At 37.4% G+C, this 23567-nt stretch overlaps 2 protein-coding genes across 8 annotated transcripts in view; both read left to right on the forward strand.

The window, feature by feature from the left end:
- The window catches only part of LOC112058417 (inter-alpha-trypsin inhibitor heavy chain H3), a 43731-nt gene extending 40727 nt beyond the window's left edge, over positions 1-3004 (forward strand). For all 4 annotated transcript variants that reach the window (XM_052891456.1, XM_052891455.1, XM_052891458.1 and 1 more), the window contains 2 exons: positions 183-334; positions 2832-3004. In XM_052891456.1, coding sequence (XP_052747416.1) covers positions 183-334; positions 2832-2889 — 210 coding nt within the window. In that variant the 3' untranslated portion in view covers positions 2890-3004. The remainder of the gene's footprint in view (positions 1-182; positions 335-2831) is intronic.
- A 1802-nt stretch (positions 3005-4806) lies between these two features.
- LOC112058416 (inter-alpha-trypsin inhibitor heavy chain H6) overlaps positions 4807-23567 on the forward strand; it is a 34561-nt gene continuing 15800 nt past the window's right edge. For 3 of the 4 annotated variants that reach the window (XM_024099226.2, XM_052891461.1, XM_052891462.1), the window contains exons 1-17: positions 4807-4989; positions 7116-7274; positions 9391-9596; positions 10284-10394; positions 10479-10732; positions 10914-11017; positions 11301-11438; positions 11531-11731; positions 19287-19431; positions 19945-20064; positions 20222-20359; positions 21551-21717; positions 22292-22438; positions 22607-22804; positions 22876-22978; positions 23235-23309; positions 23397-23450. In XM_024099226.2, the coding sequence (XP_023954994.2) occupies positions 7134-7274; positions 9391-9596; positions 10284-10394; positions 10479-10732; positions 10914-11017; positions 11301-11438; positions 11531-11731; positions 19287-19431; positions 19945-20064; positions 20222-20359; positions 21551-21717; positions 22292-22438; positions 22607-22804; positions 22876-22978; positions 23235-23309; positions 23397-23450 (2302 nt within the window). In that variant the 5' untranslated portion in view covers positions 4807-4989; positions 7116-7133. The remainder of the gene's footprint in view (positions 4990-7115; positions 7275-9390; positions 9597-10283; positions 10395-10478; positions 10733-10913; positions 11018-11300; positions 11439-11530; positions 11732-19286; positions 19432-19944; positions 20065-20221; positions 20360-21550; positions 21718-22291; positions 22439-22606; positions 22805-22875; positions 22979-23234; positions 23310-23396; positions 23451-23567) is intronic. The other variant, XM_024099227.2, reaches the window with a different exon arrangement.

Consider the following 23567-nt stretch of genomic DNA (forward strand, 5'->3'; position numbering starts at 1 on the left):
GGAAAATTTGGTAAAATTATGTAAATTTAGTTAAGTGACGGGTCTGTCAGACCCATCAAACACCACAAGGGTTAAGATGCAAAACAAACCTGTAGTCAGTGATGGTATCATTAAAGTTAACATCTCGTATACGCCAGTATATACATACGGTTGGGTATTAGTGGTATGGTTGAATTTTACAGCTGCCTCAGAACTTCAGAGCGGACTACCAATGTAAGCGGGATGAGCCTACACAGAGCCCGGAAGTACGATGCGTGTACCTCACGCGTTGCTTCGCCGCGCGCAACTACACGCTTATAGAGTATCAGTACAACTACTGCTACGTCAACGACGGGTAATTACACTGATCTATCCATAGACAATAAACATACAGCCACCTTAAATTGCTGGAGGGGACTACGAGTGTTGCTATGCCGCGCGCAACTACACATCATAGAGTACCAGCACAACTACTGCTACGTCAACGACGGGTAATTACACTGATCTATCCATAGACAATAAACATACAGCCACCTCAAATTGCTGGAGGGGACTACGAGTGTTGCTATGCCGCGCGCAACTACACATCATAGAGTACCAGCACAACTACTGCTACGTCAACGACGGGTAATTACACTGATCTATCCATAGACAATAAACATACAGATACCTCAAATTGCCGGAGGGGACTACGAGTGTTGCTATGCCGCGCGCAACTACACATCATAGAGTACCAGCACAACTACTGCTACGTCAACGACGGGTAATTACACTGATCTATCCATAGACAATAAACATACAGCCACCTCAAATTGCTGGAGAGGACTACGAGTGTTGCTATGCCGCGCGCAACTACACATCATAGAGTACCAGCACAACTACTGCTACGTCAACGACGGGTAATTACACTGATCTATCCATAGACAATAAACATACAGCCACCTCAAATTGCTGGAGGGGACTACGAGTGTTGCTATGCCGCGCGCAACTACACATCATAGAGTACCAGCACAACTACTGCTACGTCAACGACGGGTAATTACACTGATCTATCCATAGACAATAAACATACAGATACCTCAAATTGCCGGAGGGGACTACGAGTGTTGCTATGCCGCGCGCAACTACACATCATAGAGTACCAGCACAACTACTGCAACGTCAACGACGGGTAATTACACTGATCTATCCATAGACAATAAACATACAGCCACCTCAAATTGCTGGAGAGGACTACGAGTGTTGCTATGCCGCGCGCAACTACACATCATAGAGTACCAGCACAACTACTGCTACGTCAACGACGGGTAATTCTGATCTATGCATAGACAATAAACGTACAGATACCTCAAATTGCTGGAGGGGACTACGAGTGTGTGCCGTTAGCACCGGTCCACTCACAGAAGTGTGTGTAAAGAAGCTGCGGTGCTTTTACCTCACGCGTTGCTTCGCCGCGCGCAACTACACGCTTATAGAGTATCAATACAACTACTGCTACGTCAACGACGGGTAATTACACTGATCTATCCATAGACAATAAACATACAGATACCTCAAATTGCCAGAGGGGACTACGACTGTTTGCCGGGAGCACCGGTCAACTCACAGAAGGCGGGACTGCGGTGCGTATACCTCACGCGTTGCTTCGCCGCGCGCAAGTACACGCTCATAGAGTACCAGAGCAACTACTGTTACGTCAACGACGGGTGATTCTGATCTATCTATAGACACTGGGTCATGAAGACCCAGTGTCTATTATTAATTTTTAATAAGTATTTTTAATTTCCTTTATTTTTAGTACTGTTTAACTAAAAACGATTTTATACTTATCTAAAAAATTTATAGGTATCTAATAAATTAAAATATAACTTATATTTCCCATCAAATATTTATTTACTTTCTGAACAAGACATGCAAAATAAACTATGAAAATATAAAATTTTAATTTTTTAAAATTTTGATCATTAATTCGGACAAATAATAAGAATACAATCTTATGGACAAAAAGGGAAATCAAATGATGAATGGTTAGTTTATGTAAACCTTCATTATTTATTTATTTAGTCGTCTAATATGTCAACTGAAAGCTTATTTTAGGCTTAATTTGACTGTGTTCAACTAGGGAAGTACAAGAAATTATTTTTTATAAAAAATTTAATCAATCACCAAACAACATATTTGCAATGTGAATAATTTTTTTGATCATTCACTTATATCCCAAATCAATAAAAAATAAATAAGATTAGGATATATATTTTACAAGCAGAAAGGAAAACCGGCATTCCTGCCTAAATACCAATAACAACATGCGATATACAATTGGATAGGATTTTTTATGTACTTTAATTAATAATAAGGCCAAAAGCTTCTAATTACGTTAGCATGTTAAATGTTCATGTTCACTGACTTTATTTCATATGGCACTCATATATTTTTATGTAAATAAAGTATGACTTTTTTTGCCATAACTTTTTCCACACAGCACTCAGGTACTGCCATAACAAAAGTTAAAGTACATAAAAACCCTATCCAATAATATATCGCATGTTGTTATTGGTATTTAGGCAGGCTCTATACATTTTTGCCGGTTCTCCTATTTGGTTATATATATATATATCCGCGCAGAAAACTGACCTTTTGATTCAACTTACTTGCCGCGATCTGTACCAATTTGCGTAAAGAAACGAAGAACGAAACGAATGAATGGACTTCAACACAAGATACTCTTACGAGTATTTGCTTAAAAATAATTTTATGGGTGTGGGAACTCAAAACTTCTTACTTCATTAACTTGTAACTCGTAAGACTTGTATAAATAAATTAATAAAACCTTTTTTTTGTTATCTCCACAGGTATTTATATTATGCTGGCGCTTGTTGTCCAATCAACGAGATCGACAAAATACCATAAATATTGTCAAAATAACCTAATGTTAATATTAAGTTAATTTTGTAAGTTGTCAGTATACAATGGAATAATCAGTAATGTAAAATAATTTAAGTAAATTGAAGAAAATTATATCGTGTGTATTTCGTTTCATTTATTCCTTCTTTTTAATCTGAAACCTGAAACCCATACTAATCCAAACCTGACTAACCTTTTTTTTTGACGCTGGGAAATGCTTTTATACATCTCCTTCGGAAATAGAGCGGCATACGCTAGCACTAATTCCGAGGGAGAATGCGGCTGCGAGTCAGTCAGAATACCCACTAAAACCCAGCAAAGTTCCATCGCCTCGCCTGATGCCTGAGTTCCGGGGACAAGAAATTTAATCTTCCGCAACCCAGAGAACGCTGCTTACCGAATGCTATTGATTTCAGTGTCGAGATCACACTTTGTTGTTACGGTGCTCCCAAGGTATCGAAACTTATCAACTTGATTGAGAATCTTGTTGTTAAGTTGTATGGACGGGTCTTAGTAAGACCTGTACATACAACTTTCGAACGCAAGTTGGCACAGCAAATACAGAGGTAATGTATGGACATTACCTGTCTTTGCTGTGAAAACTTTAAGGCCATACTTACAGCAATAAGTATCTAACAAGCTGTTGTAGGCCATCTGAAGATTCTGCCACAAAGCAGAGGTCGTCCGCATACATAATGTCAGTAATCATAGCGTAAGATAATTTAGTTTTTGCTTTAAGCCTAATGTGGCCTAAGCCTAATAAGCCGTGATAGCCCAGTGGATGTGACCTCTGCCTCCGATACCGGAGGGTGTGGGTTCGAATCCGGTCCGGGGCATGCACCTCCAACTTTTCAGTTGTGTGCATTTTAAGAAATTAAATATCACGTATCTCAATGGGTGAAGAAATACATCGTGAGGAAACCTGCATACCAGAGAATTATCTTAATTCTCTGCGTGTGTGAAGTCTGCCAATCCGCATTGGGCCAGCGTGGTGGACTATTGGTCTAACCCCTCTCATTCTGAGAGGAGACTCGAGCTCAGCAGTGAGCCGAATATGGGTTGATAATGTTGTTGTTGTAGTTTAAGCCTAGCTGTATTTAAGAGTGCACTATCTGTCGGAAAGCGAATTCTGACATCTTCATTCACAATTTGCAAAACTTCGCGTACCACGGCTGCGAAATACAAAGCGAACATGGTGGGTGCCAGAACACACCCTTGCTTGACCCCGTACGTAACATGAAAAAAGTCCGACTGCTCGCCATCAACTGCTACACAACACGTCATATTGTCATGGAGGAGGCAAGACAGGCCTTCTGAAGGGACTTCCAAACGTCACGATCCTGAGCCGCCTGTATCCAGCGAATCCCTGCCACTCGCTTGATGTAGGCAGTCCACCTGGTCGGGGTTTTTTTTATTCTTTACAAGTTAGCCCTTGACTACAATCTCACCTGATGGTAAGTGATGATGCAGTCTTAGATGGAAGCGGGCTAACTTGTTAGGAGAAGGATGAAAATCCAAACCCCTTTTCGGTTTCTACACGACATCGTACCGGAACGCTAAATCGCTTGGCGGTAGGTCTTTGTCGGTAGGGTGGTAACTAGCCACGACCGAGGCCTCCCACTAGCCAGATCTGGACCAATTAAGAAAATCGCAATCGGCCCAGCCGGGAATCGAACCCCGGACCTCCGTTTTGTAAATCCACCGCGCATACCGTTGCGCCACGGAGGCCGTCAAAATGAACCTACACTGCGCTTTCTGGTGCAGGGTCTCTATTCTAGCTCCTTGGGACCCCAACGTCCATTGCTAAACGTGTCGCGAAGTTGAAGTGGCCTTGTATTGGAACATTAAAGTTTGGCTAATGATGATGATCACACGCGTGTTTCGTGTTAAGACGATTTAACTTGTAGTTAACACGATTCAACCGGTTCCGAGTAACAGGAAAATATTAGTGTGAGGATCGCCTTCGAGTCGGCCACTTGGGTTTTTCTTAATGGAACTTTTTAATAGGTTTTCTTTTACTTCTTACCTACTAGTTGTGCTGACCGTGTGAGTGTGTTGAGTTTTAGTGCTATTTGTAACAGTTTTACGGACATTTTATAAGTACCGGTACGTTACATTTTTTTTTCTTTCTTAGTTTAGTCATTACCTACGCAAAAGTAGTTTATAAATTCAGTGTTTATTGTTTTATTTTATTTTAACTCTATAGTGTATCATTGGAATTAAATGTAACTCATAAATTAATTAAATTGCAAAGCGTTTAATCGACACCTCCCGTGACCAGAAGGCTGGCCTATATTTAGGCCAAAGAATTAGTATTGCCATACAACGTGGCAATACTGCCAGCCTTCTGGGCACTTTACCTATGATCGTCGATTCGGACGAATTCTACGACGCCTGAGCCTTTAGATATAGTTTAAATTTAGTATATTTTCTTTTTAATTTTTATAATATGTAGTTATAGATATTTAGGTACGTAGTTTTAATATTATTGTAAAACTTTATTAAATTAAATTATTATTATTATTATTATTATAATATTAAAATTGTTTTTTCATATGTATTACATAATATATTACAATTTAAAAAGATATATATATATAATATATACTAACTCATAAATGTTTCATAATAATACAATTATTAATCTGTACGCCATTAAATATAATAAAAAAATTCGGTAAAGTCTGCAAATACTGACAAACAAATAAATCGTATAGCTAGTTGTTGTTTTTTTCACCACTACAACAACAAAGGATCGAAGTCAACACACAGACAAACACAAAACTGCACGTCTTACTACTTCCTACTGCATTCTTCACCAGACAATGTGTATGCAAAAAAAAATATTCTCAAGGGTTATAAGACCGACGATTTAATTCTAAAATCTCATACCATAGTATTTTATGGGAATTTAAAATAACTATTCTATTTAAAACGACAACTTTATATTTTAACCCTTCTTATCTTGTCACCATTATGAATGATCTCGCGAAGATTTTCCTTAAACAGATGAATAAAGTATAATTAGAACGTCGATCAAGGTAGTCGTATTTTGTATTTTTTGATGATTAATTGATTATGGAAAACGAAAACAGGTAATGAAACTATAAGTTATATATATATTATAGTCTGTTATATGTTTTTATAATATTTACCTATTGGATAGAAGCAGGCGTAACTTTGCGGAAGTTCATCAAGATTATATAATGATTTATTTATATTGCTATCCTCCGCGAAAAGCCGACGAATCCATGCGACCACGTCACCTAGGTCCTACAAATTACTCTCTATTTCTCTACTCATTGAGAGTATTTTGTCGGACCTGGGTGACGTTGTCGCATGGGTTCGTCGGCTTTTCGCGGAGGATAGCAAAATAAATAAATCATTATATAATATTTACCCATGACTGTCAGGCGCCTGCAATTACGCCTTTTCGCGGAGGATAGCAAAATAAATACATCATTATATAATATTTACCTATAAAGTGAAATTCAATTATACACAATTCCCACGAGGAGAATGGATTAGACGGAATAAAATTTAGTATATTTCGTTGCTAAATAACCTCCTATATTTTCAAGTGAAAGTCCCATTAAAATAGGTTCGTTCCAGAGATTATTATAAACCAAACAGACAGACTAAAATTAAAAATAAGTGTGTGTCAGCTCCGACGCACGAAAGTAGTTTACACTTACTCTAAATAGCCCTCCCTATAAATGCCCCGCAGCATACATTACGAGTATGTATGTCTAAATAGTTACGCCTGAAAAGTGAACGGTGCGCAGAATAGGTTGCGCAGAAAAACATAACGCTGTAATTCGTTCATCGAATTTTACTACCCATAATTTTTCATACTAGAGGCTATATATGAAAAATCGATCCTTAATGAGTATTTTGGAGTATTATCCATAAAGGTTTTGTTTGTGTTTTAGTATCGTGTAAGCGACTGTTATAAGTATAAGCACTTGAAATAAAATTAAAAGAGAAAAATAAAAAAAAAATTGAAGTATACAAGCTGGAAAAAACCTTTGTTTTTATTCGAAAACGATGTTTACTTTTCAACTGAAGCCCAGGTTTATCAATAATTAATCTATTCTGTGATGAGAAAAATAACATATTTATTTAGATTCGGTAAAAGTTGATGACGAAATGACGTAGTTGAGAATTCCTTTCAATCGTAACATCTTGAAAATATTCCTGAGTTTCTTTTGTTCTATACAATCTACCTTCAGAGCCGGTGACAGCGCACCATGCCGCGCTGGTGGCTGGGGTCGATGCTGTGCATCAGTCTCCTGTCGCTCACTGCACAGAGAGCATCCGCAGCCTTTCCAGGGTTCCCCAGCTTCCCTACTGTTGATGATCACAGAGTTGTCTATGGCGGTAATATTAAGGTAAGTCAATTATTTTTGTGTTAATTACTTATGGTCATTATGGCATGGTCTAAGCTCCGGCATTAGGAATAAAATATAGGAAGATATATTTCTTACTAGCGGAAGACCGCGATTTAGTCCGCGCGAAATTAACTTTTTCACAAATCCCTTGGGAACCATGGATTTTTCCGGAATAAAAAGTAGCCTATGTGTTTGTCTAGAGTAAAATCTATTTCCATTCCAAATTTCAGCCAAATCGGTACAGTAGTTGCGGCGTTAGAGAGTAAACAAACATCCAAACAAAAAGTTTGTATAGATACAAACTTTCGCTTTTATAATATTAGTAGGAAAATAGGATGACCTATCTCGTATTAGAACTTATGGTCTAAGATCTGTTATTAGAAATATATACCCTCGTCTGTTTATCACTAATTGTGATTAGAAATAAATGATTGATAATATTCACCTTAACTCATTGCACATAGATTGTCTAGGATGACGTATCTCGTATTAGAACTTATGGTCTAAGATCTGTTATTAGAAATATATACCCTCGTCTGTTTATCACTAATTGTGATTAGAAATAAATGATTGATAATATTCACCTTAACTCATTGCACATAGATTGTCTAGGATGACGTATCTCGTATTAGAACTTATGGTCTAAGATCTGTTATTAGAAATATATACCCTCGTCTGTTTATCACTAATTGTGATTAGAAATAAATGATTGATAATATTCACCTTAACTCATTGCACATAGATTGTCTAGGATGACGTATCTCGTATTAGAACTTATGGTCTAAGATCTGTTATTAGAAATATATACCCTCATCTGTTTATCAATTGTGGTTAGAAATAAATGATAGATAATAAAAAAACCAAACAATAAAAAAATATTAAATTTATAACTGAAAATTTTTTGGCCGACTTCCAAAACTTTTTTGTTCAAAGTAAATATTATCTATCACTTATTTCTAGTCACAATTAATAAACAGATGAGGGTATATATTTCTGATAACGGATCTCGTACCATTACTGTCATTATGATTTTTCATTGTGATTCTAGAATATTTGAAAACGAAAAGGTCTCAAAGTAAATGTGTGATTTCATTTATCAAATCCTATTCTGTTAGTAGTCGATAACTTAGGTGCTCGGAAATACCAACTTATTTGGTATTTCCCAACAACTAAGTTGACGAATTCTAAGTGAGATTAGTTTTAAATTCAGTTTATAATTTATTTTAATAGTTGGATCATACTTCGCCACGCATGTATTCTCGAGAAGTGAAACCTAAAACCAAGGGATATAATAATCAGACCAGAATATAATGGTAATATTACGTAAATATTACGGGTAGCCTTACTCAATCCTAGGTTCTGCACCTGATTGGACTTTATGAATGGATACGTATGAGAAACATTGTAAAATCCCAGCGGATGTCGCTATTTCGAGATCTAGTCCAGACATTTTCCTTTTGTCCAAACAAATAAAGCGAATAGTACTTGTAGAGCTTACTGTGCCGTGGGAGACTATTCCACGATGCTTTCCGGTATAAGACATTACGAAGGACCACAGTATAAAAGTGAACAAATATTATGACAACAAATGAACTAACTAAAAATGGTTATGTAGTTAGTCTGTACGCCGTAGAAGTAGGTGCGAGAGGATTACTAGCAAAATCTCTCTATAACTTGTTAAAGACCTTGGCCACTCTAGAAGTGCAGCTGGTTCTATATTAGAACGAGTATCCAAAGCTGCTGTAATAGGATCTTACCAAATTTGGATAGGTAGGGAGAACAACACGAGCAGAGAAGGGGAGTGTTGATCGATCGTCAAGGAATTCCTTAACCCTACATCCAGTAGTCACAAGTCCTGGACTTTGCTTGGTGTTTTTCTCTCTACCACGCGATGGACCCGGCAACTGCACGGTGAATCCATGAAATGCAAAGATATTCGTCTCACTCTCTTAAGTACTAAAATTATAAATGCAAAATATAATGTGATTCAAGAATTTATAAAATTCAACTTTTAAAGTGGTGAAATATGGTTGAAAGCTTACATTGATTTCCACGCGGACGAAGTCGCAGGCGTCCGCTAGTATATGTATACTACCAATAGTCAATAATCCCACAGACGATAGATGAAACCGACGATGACGTCACAGACGACGATCCCGTGGTACCAATCAAGATGACGCACATGCGCGTGCGCTCCGAGATCGCTCTGCGCTACGCTCGCACGGCCGTCATATGCAAAGTATACAACCCCAACAAGCGACCGCAGGAAGCCAGCTTTAATGTATTGCTACCTGAAACCGCTTTCATCAGTGGATTTACTATGTACGTATGGTATAGGTACATGTAAGCAGGTATAATATGAGTAAATCCATTACCATAATCACTGGCTTTTTATTTAGACAACAGCCAACATTTATGACAATGAATCCATTTTTATTCTTAAGCGAACTGTGATCTTATACTTGATGAATGAGAATCTAATCGTATATTAGAGAAACATATTGATATATCTATAGTTTTATTAGTTATTTGAATCATCATCATCATCATCATATCAGCCGATGGACGTCCACTGCAGGACATAGGCCTTTTGTAGGGACTTCCAAACATCACGATACTGAGCCAACTGCATCCAGCGAATCCCTGCGACTCGCTTGATGTCGTCAGTCCACCTGGTGGGGGGTCGGCCAACACTGCGCTTACTAGTGCGGGGTCGCCATTCCAGCACTTTGGGACCCCAACGTCCATCGGCTCTTCGCACTATGTGCCCCGCCCATTGCCACTTCAGCTTCGCAACTCGTTGAGCTATGTCGGTGACTTTGGTTCTTCTGCGGATCTCCTCATTTCTGATTCGATCACGCAGAGATACTCCTAACATAGCTCGTTCCATCGCCCGCTGTGTGACTCTGAGCCTTCTTATGAGGCCGAGACTTGGTCGCTAACTATGGGCCTCATAAGAAGGTTATTTGAATACATATACATTAATGCTGTTGAATTTTTCCAATTTAGGACTCTGGGTAAAGAAACCTACGAAGCATATGTAAAAGAAAAAGAAGTTGCTAAACAAATCTACAACGACGCAGTCACACAAGGAGTAGCAGCTGCCCACGTTGCTACCAAGTAAGGAAATAAAACAACAATCATGAATGTAAAATATTCGGAATATATGATGGTAGCTTTTAATGTTTTATGTTTACTATTCAGGGCTCGTGATTCAAATCACTTCCAGATAAAATTCAACGTGGAAGGCTGGAGTAATGCAACCTATCACATGAAATATGAAGAGTATTTGGAGCGTCGACATGGCGTGTATAATTATGCTATTAATCTGCTCCCTGGTGCTCTAGTGCCTAAAATGGACGTCATTATAAATATCAAGGAATCGCAGAAAATCACCATGTTAAGGGTGCCCGAATTGAGGACTGGCAATGAAATTGATGCCTCGGAGAAAGATGCAAGTTAGTTCTTCTAAAATTGGTTCCTTTAAATAAAAGAAACAATGTAACCTTCTATAACCTAGTTTATATAAATATGTTTATGTTTGTACAATAGGTACAAGTTTATGCATACAATTACTGTAGATAAAGTTCATTCAAATAGCAATAGTTTATTTTGATTAATACATATCTATTTTTAAAGAATACAATAAGGCTGTTATACAAAGGGGAGAGAATGAACGGCAGGCTAAAATCATATTTGCTCCTGATCTGAAAGAGCAGAAAAGACTAGCCGAGATATATGCGGTACGTATTAATTTACTCTATTTAATATGTATACTGATAGCAAGAACTTCATTAAAATATATAAAAACGAAATGTCTCGTCACGAAATAAAGAAAGTCGCTTGACGTACCATGATGAGAATTAGTGGGAAGGTAGTTTATAGTTACAATTAAGGAGTATATATAGACAATGGACGAAGCTGGTAACAAATGTGTATAAGTATTAATTTGTAGTGTTAGTTTGTTTTGATGTAATACTTTTAATTAGTGTTAATGTAAAACGTAATTAAAAATGTAATTTTCAGGAAAAAACCAAATTATCAGGCGACCCTGATTCTTGGAATATCGGTTACGACAGCACAGAAATAGATGAAAAGCAGGGTCTGTTAGGGCAGTTCGTAGTTCAGTATGACGTGGAACAGCCAAAGAATGGAGAAATATTGGTAGGTGAAAAAAGTTCATACATTTCTATTAAATCAATGCTATTTATTCTCTTCAAATTATATCAAATTTAGTATATATTATCGGTATACAGGTGAATGATGGTTACTTCGTACACTTCTTCGCTCCGAGTTCCCTGCAGCCGCTGAGCAAGCATGTGGTGTTCGTGCTCGATATATCAGGATCCATGTATGGAACCAAGATAGATCAGCTAAAAAAAGCTATGGACACCATACTCTCAGACCTTCACGCTGACGACTATTTTAACATCATAGAATTCAACGGATATATTAAAGTAAGGTTTTATAATATAGTTGAATAAGCACAAAATGGTTCATTACAGAAATCCTGATATTATACTTTAGATATGATAGAGAGCGAATATGAAAGGAAATGAATGAAATGAAATATACTGTATTGTACACCAAAAAGAATAATAACAAGCAAGAAATTAGCTTAAAACTAATGTAAAATTGGCGGCCTTATCGGTAATGAGCGACCTCTTCCAGACAACCAATCGAAAAAGAGAAAATAAATACGAGGAACAATGAATATTATTTTGCATTAAATACGTTTGCAATAGTTTCTTTAGAAACCAAAAAGTCGTTGATTAACTAAAGTAATATTTCCTATGTAGAATATGATAAAGTACTAAATCCATTGCCGTTGTCGGTATATATTTTTAAAGGTCAATAATCAGAAATGAGGACTTTAAGGTCTTTATTTTATATAAGATAAACGATAGTTTACTTTTCTTGAGTTTATTAAAGTTATACATGTAGTATAAATAAGAGTCACAGTGGAATTGCTAAGTTTTATTAAAACAATCAAAGCTAATTTACATTTTGCGTGTTCCCTATCGCAGAGCTGGCGGAAAAGAGTGATTGTCACAGACAATATATTATAAACTAAGATGACATTGACAATTGACATTAATAGGTACACTATGGTTGTGAGTGCAGACAGATAATTATAAAATAATTAAGATTAGCAATATATTAATATTGCCTGCCCAATTGCAATTATCACTTTACAACACTTCCCCTCATGCGTAACATGAGAACAAATCTCTACAATGCAGGATTATACAAAATATAAAAATTAACAACTCAGGTTAATAACAAAAATAATCTCTACATTGCCCATCTCATATCTAGCATGATAGTATAAGTGGTACAACAGACTCACAATTATAAGGATACCAATACTCACAAGAACAGATGCCTATGATTCTACATCTTTCATACCCAAGTCATTAACAAAACCTAAAAATTTATGATTAGTTAAAGGTTTTGTAAACATGTCAGCTAACATTTTTTCAGTGGGTAAATAGCTGACTGTGACATCCGTTTTTCTAATAAAATCCTTAACAAAATGGTAACGAAGGTCAATGTGCTTTGTCTTCTTGTGGCAATATTCATTGGTTTCAAGCAATTTGATTGCACTTTGATTATCACTAAAGATTCGACAATTAAAATGTTTCACAAAAATTTCATACAAGAAATTTCTAAGAAAACACACTTCTTTGCATGAATCACTTAGGGCTAAGTACTCGGCTTCAGTACTTGAAAGCGCAATACATCGCTGTTTGCGCGACTCCCAATGCACAGTAGAGCCGCCAATTTTAACTATATATCCACTATAAGACCGTCTGTCTACGACATCATTGGCCCAGTCGGCATCTGCAAAAACTGTTAAATCAAAAGTACCAGATTTAACGAAAACTAATTTCTTATCTTTAGTGCCATTTAAATATCTTAATATTCTTTTTGCAGCCAGCCAATGATCTCGTGTAAATGCAGTATTAAATTGGCTTAAATGACTAAGAGCATAAGTAATATCAGGCCTTGAACATACTGACAAATACATTAAGCTTCCAATCAACTCTCGATATGGATACATACTATCCTCTACAATATTGTTACATGAGCCTTTTTCCAACTTATTAGCAACCATAGGTGTAGAGGCACTCTTACAATTTGTCATACCAAAACGCTTTAATAACTTGTTAATATAGTCTGATTGGTCAAATGTTATAGTCCCATTGGCTCTATCTCTATGTATTTTCATACCCAAACAATTTTTTAAAATGCCTAGGCGTTTAACACTAAATTCAGATTCTAGCAAGTCATACAAGTTTTCCTTATCCTTAGAACTATTACTAAAGATATAAAAGTCATCAACATATAATGCCAGAATCGTTAATTGCTTGTTATTTCTTTTTATATAAACACATGGCTCACATCTATTTTGTACATAACCATTGTTAGTCAACAAAACGTTTACACTATTATTCCACAGCCTACTTGCCTGTTTAAGGCCATATAAACATTTCTGTAACAAACAAACTTTAGTCTTATCATATGAGAACCCTAAAGGCTGTTCCATATAAATAATTTCATCAAGACTACTATGTAAGAAGGCTGTGTTTACGTCCACATGTTCTATGTCCATATTTAATTCATTAGCAATACAAAACAAAATTCTAAGAGAAGTATGACGTACTACCGGTGAAAAAGTTTCAGAGTAGTCAACACCCGGTTTTTGACTAAAACCTCTTGCCACAAGACGTGCTTTATATTTTGTACTGTTACCTGACTCATCAGATTTTAATTTATAAACCCATTTGGAACTAACTATATTGCAGTCCTTTGGTCTATCAACTAATTGCCAAACATTATGTTTTATTAAAGAATTATATTCATCACGCATTGCTGTGAGCCAACAATCTCTATTAGGACTTGCCATTGCCTCATCATAAGATTGAGGTTCATCATAGATAAACCATTGACAAAGAAAAGATACATCTGATGAATCAGATAAGTCATAATCTTTATACCTATCTGGCTTTTTATTCCGAGTGGAACGAACCAGTCGTTCGCAACTGGTACTGGGAACCTGTAGCACTAAATCTTCCCCTCGAACGATAGTCTCGTTCCATACCATTGCATCTGACTGATTACTGTCTCTTTCACTCAGCACACTCTCCTCAGCACTTTGGAAGGAAGATTCCCCTGAAACTGGAGACAAAAATTCATTATTCCGCTCAGATTGACTAGAATTAATGACCATGTCATTTTCATGATTGCATGGACTATTGCTTTGCAAATCCATGTTATTTTCATTTGGACCTATGCTTTGCATATCCACATTATTATTAATATTTCTATTTTCAGTTGGAACCATGCTTTGCAAATCCAAACCTGAATAATTTTCATTTATAGGGTTGCTTTGCATACCTATATTATTATAAATAAAATTATTATTATTACTACTATCACAGTGTATCATTGTATTATCACAGTGGTTTAAGAAATGGTTTTCAAAAAATATTACATTTCTGGAAACAATTATCTGCTTAGGGTTAGTGGGGTCAATCAATCTATAGCCCTTAGTGTTCTCACAATATCCTACAAAGATGCAAGATCTTGATTTAGAATCAAGCTTATCTCTTTTTACCTGTGGAATAAGTGTCATAGCTAGACAACCAAAAACACGTAAATGGCTCAGGTTGACTTTGTTACCTGTCCATGCCTCCTCTGGAGTTTTATTGGGAACTGCTGCTGTAGGGCTTCTGTTCTTAAGATATATAGCTGTAATTACAGCTTCTCCCCAATACTCTTTAGGAAGACTAGCTTCACGAAGCATACAGCGAACTTTCTCAAAAAGTGTCCGGTTAAGTCTCTCAGAGACACCATTTTGAGACGGACTATAAGGAGCAGTAGTTTGATGAACTATACCCTCACTCTGTAAATATTTAGAGAAATAAGCACTGCAATACTCTCCACCCCTATCAGTTCGCAGACATTTTATAGAAAACCCAGTTTGCTTTTCAACAGTTGCTTTAAAATATTTAAATTTGGACAAAACTTCGGATTTATATTTTAATAAATAGCCATATGTTTTTCTAGAAAAATCATCGGTAAACGTTACCAGATATCTAGACTCACCCAGACTACATACAGGCATCGGACCACACACATCAGAATGAACAAGCTCCAACAACTGCTTGGAACGTTTTGCTTCACCCCTAGGAAAACTTTGCACTGCTTGCTTCCCCTCAACGCATGTTACACACTTGTTAGTGATTGCACCATGCTGAGTCGAGTGAATATTAACACCAAAAGCGAGTTTACAGAGAACACTTACCCCATGATGACTCAAATGTCCAAGCCGCTTATGCCATAAGCACAAGTCAGGTGTAACTTTGGCATTTTCCGTTGTGTCAAGCGAACTTTGTGGCTGGGACACAATATTCACATTGGTTACAGCTAAAGACTGCTCCTGTGAATCATATAAAACATTGTCCAAAATATAAATACCCCCCTGTCTGGTGGCAGATACAACAAGAACTTCCCCTTTGAAAACATAACATTTAGTATTATTAAATTTAACAGACAAAGCCTTCTCACATAATTTATATACACTAATTAAATTTGTTGAGAGGTCAGGTACATATAAAACGTCTGTAACTAATTGTGTCTTGTTATTTTTCATAGGAATCTTAACACTACCGTAACCTAGACATCTTAAGGTTGTACCATCAGCAACTTGTACAGTTCTATCACAATTTGTAATATAACTAAACCACTTTATTTCTTTACACATGTGCATAGACGCGCCTGAATCCACAATCCAGTCCTTGTTCTCGAAGACACCAAAACAGTTGGCCACCAATGCTGTTGTTGTGTTGCCTCGCTGTTCTTTCTTGTATTTAAAACATTTTGATTTTTTGTGTCCACTGCGTTGGCAAAAATCACAAACAGGTACCTTTTTAGCCTTACGGTATTGTTGCTTTGACAAAAGGGCCATATCGTCTCTGCTTTCAGTCCTTCGTCGACGTTCTTCTTCTTGCAACAACCTGGTTCGTACTAAATCACTGGATATTATACCTGTGTAGGCAACCGCTTCGAGACTGGAAACTATTATATCATATTCTTGTGGAAGGCCGCTTAAAATTATCTCCGCCACTTCAGCATCCTCTATGGTACGACCAATATCTACCAATTGTTGTACAAGAGTGGTAATATGTTCAAAGTATTTCTCCATACTATTAAAATCGGCATATGAAGCGTGATGTAATAGTCTCAACAATGCGACACGCCTCCCGAATCCTTTGTCTTCAAAGACTGAGCTTAATTTGTTCCACGCTTGCTTTGCTGTAGTAACATTTCGTATATATTGCACACATATAGGTTTAACAGATAAACTTATACGAGCGAGCGCGCGTAAATCCTTTGCAGGATCGACAGGCTCAGCTCCTTCAACACAAGACCACAAATCTTCTATGATGAGTAAGTGACGCATGTTAAATTTCCAGATTACGTAATTACTCACGCCTTCTAGCTTTTCATGATGCAGATATCCACTCGCAACAGGATTCGCAGAAGCCATTTTTGATGAGCTCTGGTGACAATGGGTGACAACGTGTTACCACGCGGTCCACGCAGTAGATGTATTTTCTCAAAATTTTCACCAAATCTTGTAAATCGCGTGATCGGCCTATAACCTCTTGAGTTTATTAAGGTTATACATGTAGTATAAATAAGAGTCACAGTGGAATTGCTAAGTTTTATTAAAACAATCAAAGCTAATTTACATTTTGCGTGTTCCCTATCGCAGAGCTGGCGGAAAAGAGTGATTGTCACAGACAATATATTATAAACTAAGATGACATTGACAATTGACATTAATAGGTACACTATGGTTGTGAGTGCAGACAGATAATTATAAAATAATTAAGATTAGCAATATATTAATATTGCCTGCCCAATTGCAATTATCACTTTACAACAACTTTCCTATTGATACTTTCATTTTCATCATCGTCATACCTCATGACCAACCAACCGATCAACCGATGAACTTCCACTCCTGGACGTAGGCTTCATATAAGAACTTCCAAACACCACGATCTTGAACCGCCAGCATAACGGGGCGGGGAGCCGCTGGATGTCATCATTCCAATTAGTCGACAGAAGTGGACTGATATTGCATATTATTTTTTTTTTTTTCTTATTTATTTGTTAGTCCTTTTTTAATTTTTAACAAAATTCAATTATAAAAATATAATACAAAACACTAGTAAAAATTATAAAAAAAATCAACCCGACATTTGAGAAAAAAATCGACCGAAGAAACCAGTGGTTAGGGTTCCAGAGTGACGCACCTCCTCCTAATAAATGCCGTCTCTAGAATCACTGCCTTCTGTATCTGACCCCTTGATCCAACAATTAAGTGAAAGCTTCTTAAGACGTTGGTTGAAGCTTTCCGGTATCTCCGGTGACTCAACATTCCACATGGCGGTAATCTCGTGAGCGAGGTCCAAACATTTTATTACTTTTTCCTTTTTGTCTTTAACCAGATTATCGTCATTATCCGTCACGTCATTATCCGACGTCATATTCCGTCATTCACGAGGGCACGACGCCTGAGGCGTGGCATAGGAGCGTGGTGGTTCTGTTCTTCAAAAAAGGTGACAACACCTTGCTGAAGAATTACAGACCCATCTCGCTGCTAAGCCATGTTTACAAATTGTTCTCGAGAGTCATTACGAATCGTCTCGCTAATAGGTTTGACGACTTCCAGCCTCCCGAACAAGCCGGTTTCCGAAAAGGCTTTAGTACCATAGACCACATCCATACGCTGCGGCAGGTTATACAGAAGACTCACGAGTATAACCAGCCACTTTGCTTAGCGTTTGTGGACTATGAGAAAGCCTTCGATTCGGTGGAAACCTGGGCTGTGCTAAGGTCATTGCAGAGATGCCGAATTGATTACAGGTATATCCAAGCGTTGAAGTGCTTGTACGAAAACGCCACTATGTCAGTCCGTATTCAGGATCAGACTACGAGGCCAATCCAGTTGCAGCGAGGAGTGCGTCAGGGAGATGTGATCTCTCCGAAGCTATTTACCGCCGCATTGGAAGACGTCTTTAAGCTTCTGGACTGGGGCGGACTTGGCATCAACATCAATGGCGAGTACATCACTCAACTGCGGTTCGCGGATGATGTAGTCATCATGGCAGAGACTCTGGATGACCTTAGTACCATGCTCAATGACCTCAGCAGAGTTTCTCAACAGGTGGGCCTAAAAATGAACATGGGCAAAACAAAAATAATGTATAATGCTCATGTATCGCTCCACCCAGTTATAGTTGAGAACGCTGCACTCGAAATTATAGACGAATACATATATCTAGGACATATGATCCAGTTAGGTAGGTCCAATTTCGAGAAAGAGGTGAACCGTCGAATCCAACTCGGCTGGGCTGCATTCGGGAAGCTTCGCGACATCTTTTCGTCAAAAAAGACAAAAGTCTTCGAACAGTGCGTGTTGCCAGTGATGACCTATGGTTCCGAGACTTGGTCGTTAACTATGGGCCTCATAAGAAGGCTCAGAGTCACACAGCGGGCGATGGAACGAGCTATGTTAGGAGTATCTCTGCGTGATCGAATCAGAAATGAGGAGATCCGCAGAAGAACCAAAGTCACCGACATAGCTCAACGAGTTGCGAAGCTGAAGTGGCAATGGGCGGGGCACATAGTTCGAAGAGCCGATGGACGTTGGGGTCCCAAAGTGCTGGAATGGCGACCCCGCACTAGTAAGCGCAGTGTTGGCCGACCCCCCACCAGATGGACTGACGACATCAAGCGAGTCGCAGGGATTCGCTGGATGCAGGCGGCTCAGTATCGTGATGTTTGGAAGTCCCTACAAAAGGCCTATGTCCTGCAGTGGACGTCCATCGGCTGATATGATGATGATGATGATGAGATTATCGTCATGTGGAACAGTAATATCAACATTTATTTGGACGATACCTATTTACTATTATATTCTACGCTAAACAGGTTTATGATATACAAGAGCCAGACAAATCGCAGCGATCTAACTTTACCAGTAATGCGCTCGTCAGTCTTGTGCCACCAGCACGTGCATCAGCGGAAAACATAGCTAAAGCAAAAGTTGTTGTTTCTAAACTTGAAGCATATGGAGGTGAATTTTTCAAAATTATATTACTATCGTATACTTATTAACAGCCATACTCGATGTGTACTGCGTACCAACAAACAAAATAGAAATGAAGGTAGAAAACGCATGTCATTTTATAACTTATTTATTTAAAATCATGTATTATTTTTCATAAAATATATTAACTATATCTATTAGTTCTAAGCTTATTAATCATTTTTTTTTGTTATTAATTTAAGAATAAGTTAATTATAATTATTGTGAGGTGTAAAATGACTTTTTTTATACCCTCATTTTTAATTTGTTTGTTGGTAAACAGTGCACATCGAATAAGGCTCAATATAGTTATTAAATTTAGTCTTTATTTAAGTACAATATGATAGATGTTTAACTGTTTCTTGCCGGCTCTTCTAAGCAGAACTTGCTTTCCGAACCGATGCTCTTTAAAAATAGTCTAACTTGAAATATAATAATAATAAATTACTAACTGACCCGACAAATGTTGTTTTGCCTTAATGCTACTAAAAATTTGGGCAGGTACCGACATTTACAACGCCCTTGATGCAGCAATAAATATTGTACAAAAAGGAGATCTCGAGATGCAAAGTACAAATGTTTCTTCGGTAAAGAATAATAACAAAACTGATTCAATTGAAAGTAAGTCTAACAATGAGTACCTACTTAATTCTTAGATATTAAATATTATGAATTTGTCCTTGGAACTTTTCCTAGGACTATATTTGAACGATTTTGTACTGATTTCGACTACCTTCTTTGTCTACCCATCTAACAAGTATCCGATCTGCATTTACAGATAAGCTGGAACCCTTTATTATATTTTTATCTGACGGCGATCCAACCGTGGGTGAAACTAATACTGGCCGCATAATCACTCATATGTCCGAGAAAAACACTGGGCCGAATCGTGTACCTATACACTCACTTGCTTTTGGTAAGACATTAAACCCCTTCTTCTTTTTGCCATATTGTATTTGAATATAATATGTTCTATATATTCTTATTCTTTTAATGAAAGAGGTGTCAAAAGATTCAGATGTAATAATTCAAATTGAGACATAGGCTAAATAAATTTTATAAAAAAAATATGACGGAATTTAAACCTCTAAAATTCTAACCTCGAAAAAAATTAAACCGAGATAATCACTATGTGTTTGGTATCAAATGAAAGGTCGTGGCGAGTACATTAGAAATATGTATGTAAATCATACTGTTTAAGTGAAAATATATCTTTGAAATGCGATCGTAAAGTGCGCGCGGTCCAGTCGTTTCATATCAGAATGCGACGATGTAGGTACTCGTAGGTACTAGTAGATATTGCAAGGCTAGGCTCAATCGGGTAACGGAAAAGTATTAAATAAAAATAAAGTTTAAAAACTATAACCCGACTACGTAATAAATAAATTAATTAAACAAATAAAAAAACTGAAAAGAAAAACAACAAGCTCAGTCCAGAAGTGTAGAAAGCAATAGGGATGATGACAGTTTCTTAAATTGTAAATAAATTAAGAGTATGCTAATAGTAAAGCAATTTTGTAAAAGTAACAGGGTATCTGCGATCATTACTTTCGGAGCTACAGGGATTTAAAGGGTCAGATTTGCGGCGCTGCCGCGGATCCCTAAAAAACGCTCCATACAAAATGACACGATTTAGTGACGTCGTTGGCTCGCTAATCGTTAGATTTGTATGGGCGTTCAAACAAAATTACTAATATCTTTGTTATTTGTGCGTTTATGTTTATAGTTCATTTATTGAAAAATGTCACATTTAATGTAAGGAAGCTAAAACTGTATGAATTTTTATCTAATTACGATAAAAAAAATTAATAGATTTTGAAATTTTATAATCTTATTTATTTTGCAAATATCCAGACAATCTTTGCTTTTTATGTATAAATTAGTTAACATTGACCTTATTTACCCGAATGTATCATAAAAATCAATATATTCAAACCTAGTCATCATCCCCAATAGAAAACAGTCGGGACCTTATAGATATTGGATGGAATGATTTTGTTCTACATTATTTAATAGAATCAGATAGATATATCTTTTTATATCTATCTGATTCTATATTATGAATGGAGTTAAGCTCGTGTTTCATTCTTTCAAAATGTTGTACCAGGTGACGATGCGGACCGTACGTTTCTCCGCAAGCTCTCTCTCCGCAACGACGGCTTCATGCGGCACATCTATGAAGCGGCGGATGCGGCGCTGCAACTGCGGGACTTCTACCGACAGGTGTCCTCGCCGCTGCTCTCTGACGTCAAGTTCGTCTATCCTCGCAGTCAGGTTAGTATTAGAAATCATATCAAAACAAAATAATTTTCTTTTAAGAAGGCTTTTATAGAAGCACTTTTCAAAACTCAAGTCTACCAGTAAATAGTGACTCTAGTTCGGTTCTGAATCGAGATTTCATCGATAATAGCTGGCAAAAACTCATCATGGCAGCAGAAATTTTTAAATTACAGTTCATTTATGTGCAGAAGATAGGAAAATCGATTGCTAAGAGCCGTGATAGCCAGTTGATATGACCTCTGCCTCCGATTTTGGAGGGTGTGGGTTCGAATCCGGTCCGGGGCATGCACCTCCAACTTTTCAATTGTGTGCATTTTAAGAAATTAAATATCACGTGTCTCAATCAGTGAAGGAAAACATCGTGAGGGAACCTGCATAGCAGAGAATTTCTTAATGCTCTGCGTGTGTGAAGTCTGCCAATCTGCATTGGGCCAGCGTGGTGGACTATTGGCCTAACCCCTCTCGTTCTGAGAGGAGACTCGAGCTCAGCAGTGAGCCGTATATGGGTTAATAACGACGAATTACCAGTTGATTAGAAAGTAATCTATAAATTTTAATGACCTCTTAGATAAAGGAAGGATCCCTCAGCCGAAGCCAGTTCCGTACAATAAATGACGGCTCGGAAGTAGCAGTAGTGGGAAAAATCGCTGATGACGTCAATGAAATAACGCCGCAAATGCTAGCCTTGAGATCGGACAGTGGTGGTCGAGCTCGGGTACGTTATTTCACAGTTGGTCTGCTTACTAATATGTTCATAAAAGCTTCGCCACTCCTGACTCTTTGTCTACAGCATCCCTGTTTGCATTAAAATAGGTATCTAAACTCTATATTGGAAACTTGATGATGTGCAAACTAAAAATCTTCGCAACGTTCTATTTTGCAGATACCGTACGAAATAAATGCTAAAGTACCGGTGATTCGTGGCAAGAATGAATATTTCCCGTTAGAGCGACTCTGGGCATATCTGACTATTAAGCAGCTGCTGGACAAAAGAGATGCCGGTGATACAAGTCTGAGTGAACTGGGAGACGATGGCCCAAAAGAGAGTCCCGAGAAGAAAGCCCTGGCTATAGCGCTAAAGGTAAATTGTATTCTTAAACGTTCAAAGGTATTGGAAGAGTTCTTACTTGTTTATTTAATGTCTGTTTCTAGTTCTCATTCGTCACGCCTCTGACGTCACTTGTGGTGGTCCGGCTGAACAAAACCGATGTCAAGGATGAGAATCTTGTAGATGCCGAGACAGTTGACGAACCGCGTAAGTTTAAAATGTCAAAACGACTATTAAGTAAATTCATCATGTATTTATTTGATACACTCAAAAAGTGCTCAAAATTATGGCAAGGAGTTTTTTTGTAGCACGCGTATATTTTGGAGAGTAATTCGTATGTCTTATAATTTATACCTATTATATTTATTAAAATAAACAATTTCGCTAATATACATATTTTATATAAACTATAATTAAAAAATAAATAAAAAATACATTAAATCCACTTCTTACAACTTTGCAGATTTTTTAGCATACAGGCACGCAGCGGCGCCGCCGATTGCTACCTTGAAGACGACCTATAAAGCTGAAAGTACTCGTAAGTACACAATTGTGAAGTATCAAAATTATTTTATTAAAATATTTTAAGAAGTATTTAACTTACATGTTTATTTATTTGTCACAGCTACCGGATTAAGCATTGCTTCCGATGCTGGACCTGTCCTGTTTGCTGTATCAAGTCAGTAACTAGTTTTTAATATACTAGCAAACGTCGCGCGATTTCACCCACTTGGTTCCTATTCCTGTAGGAATACGGCGATGAAATGTAGCCTATGGCACCCGGGGATCGTGTAGC

The sequence above is a fragment of the Bicyclus anynana genome, chromosome 4 (genome assembly GCF_947172395.1).
Source record: "Bicyclus anynana chromosome 4, ilBicAnyn1.1, whole genome shotgun sequence".
NCBI classification, from domain to species: Eukaryota; Metazoa; Arthropoda; class Insecta; order Lepidoptera; family Nymphalidae; genus Bicyclus; species Bicyclus anynana.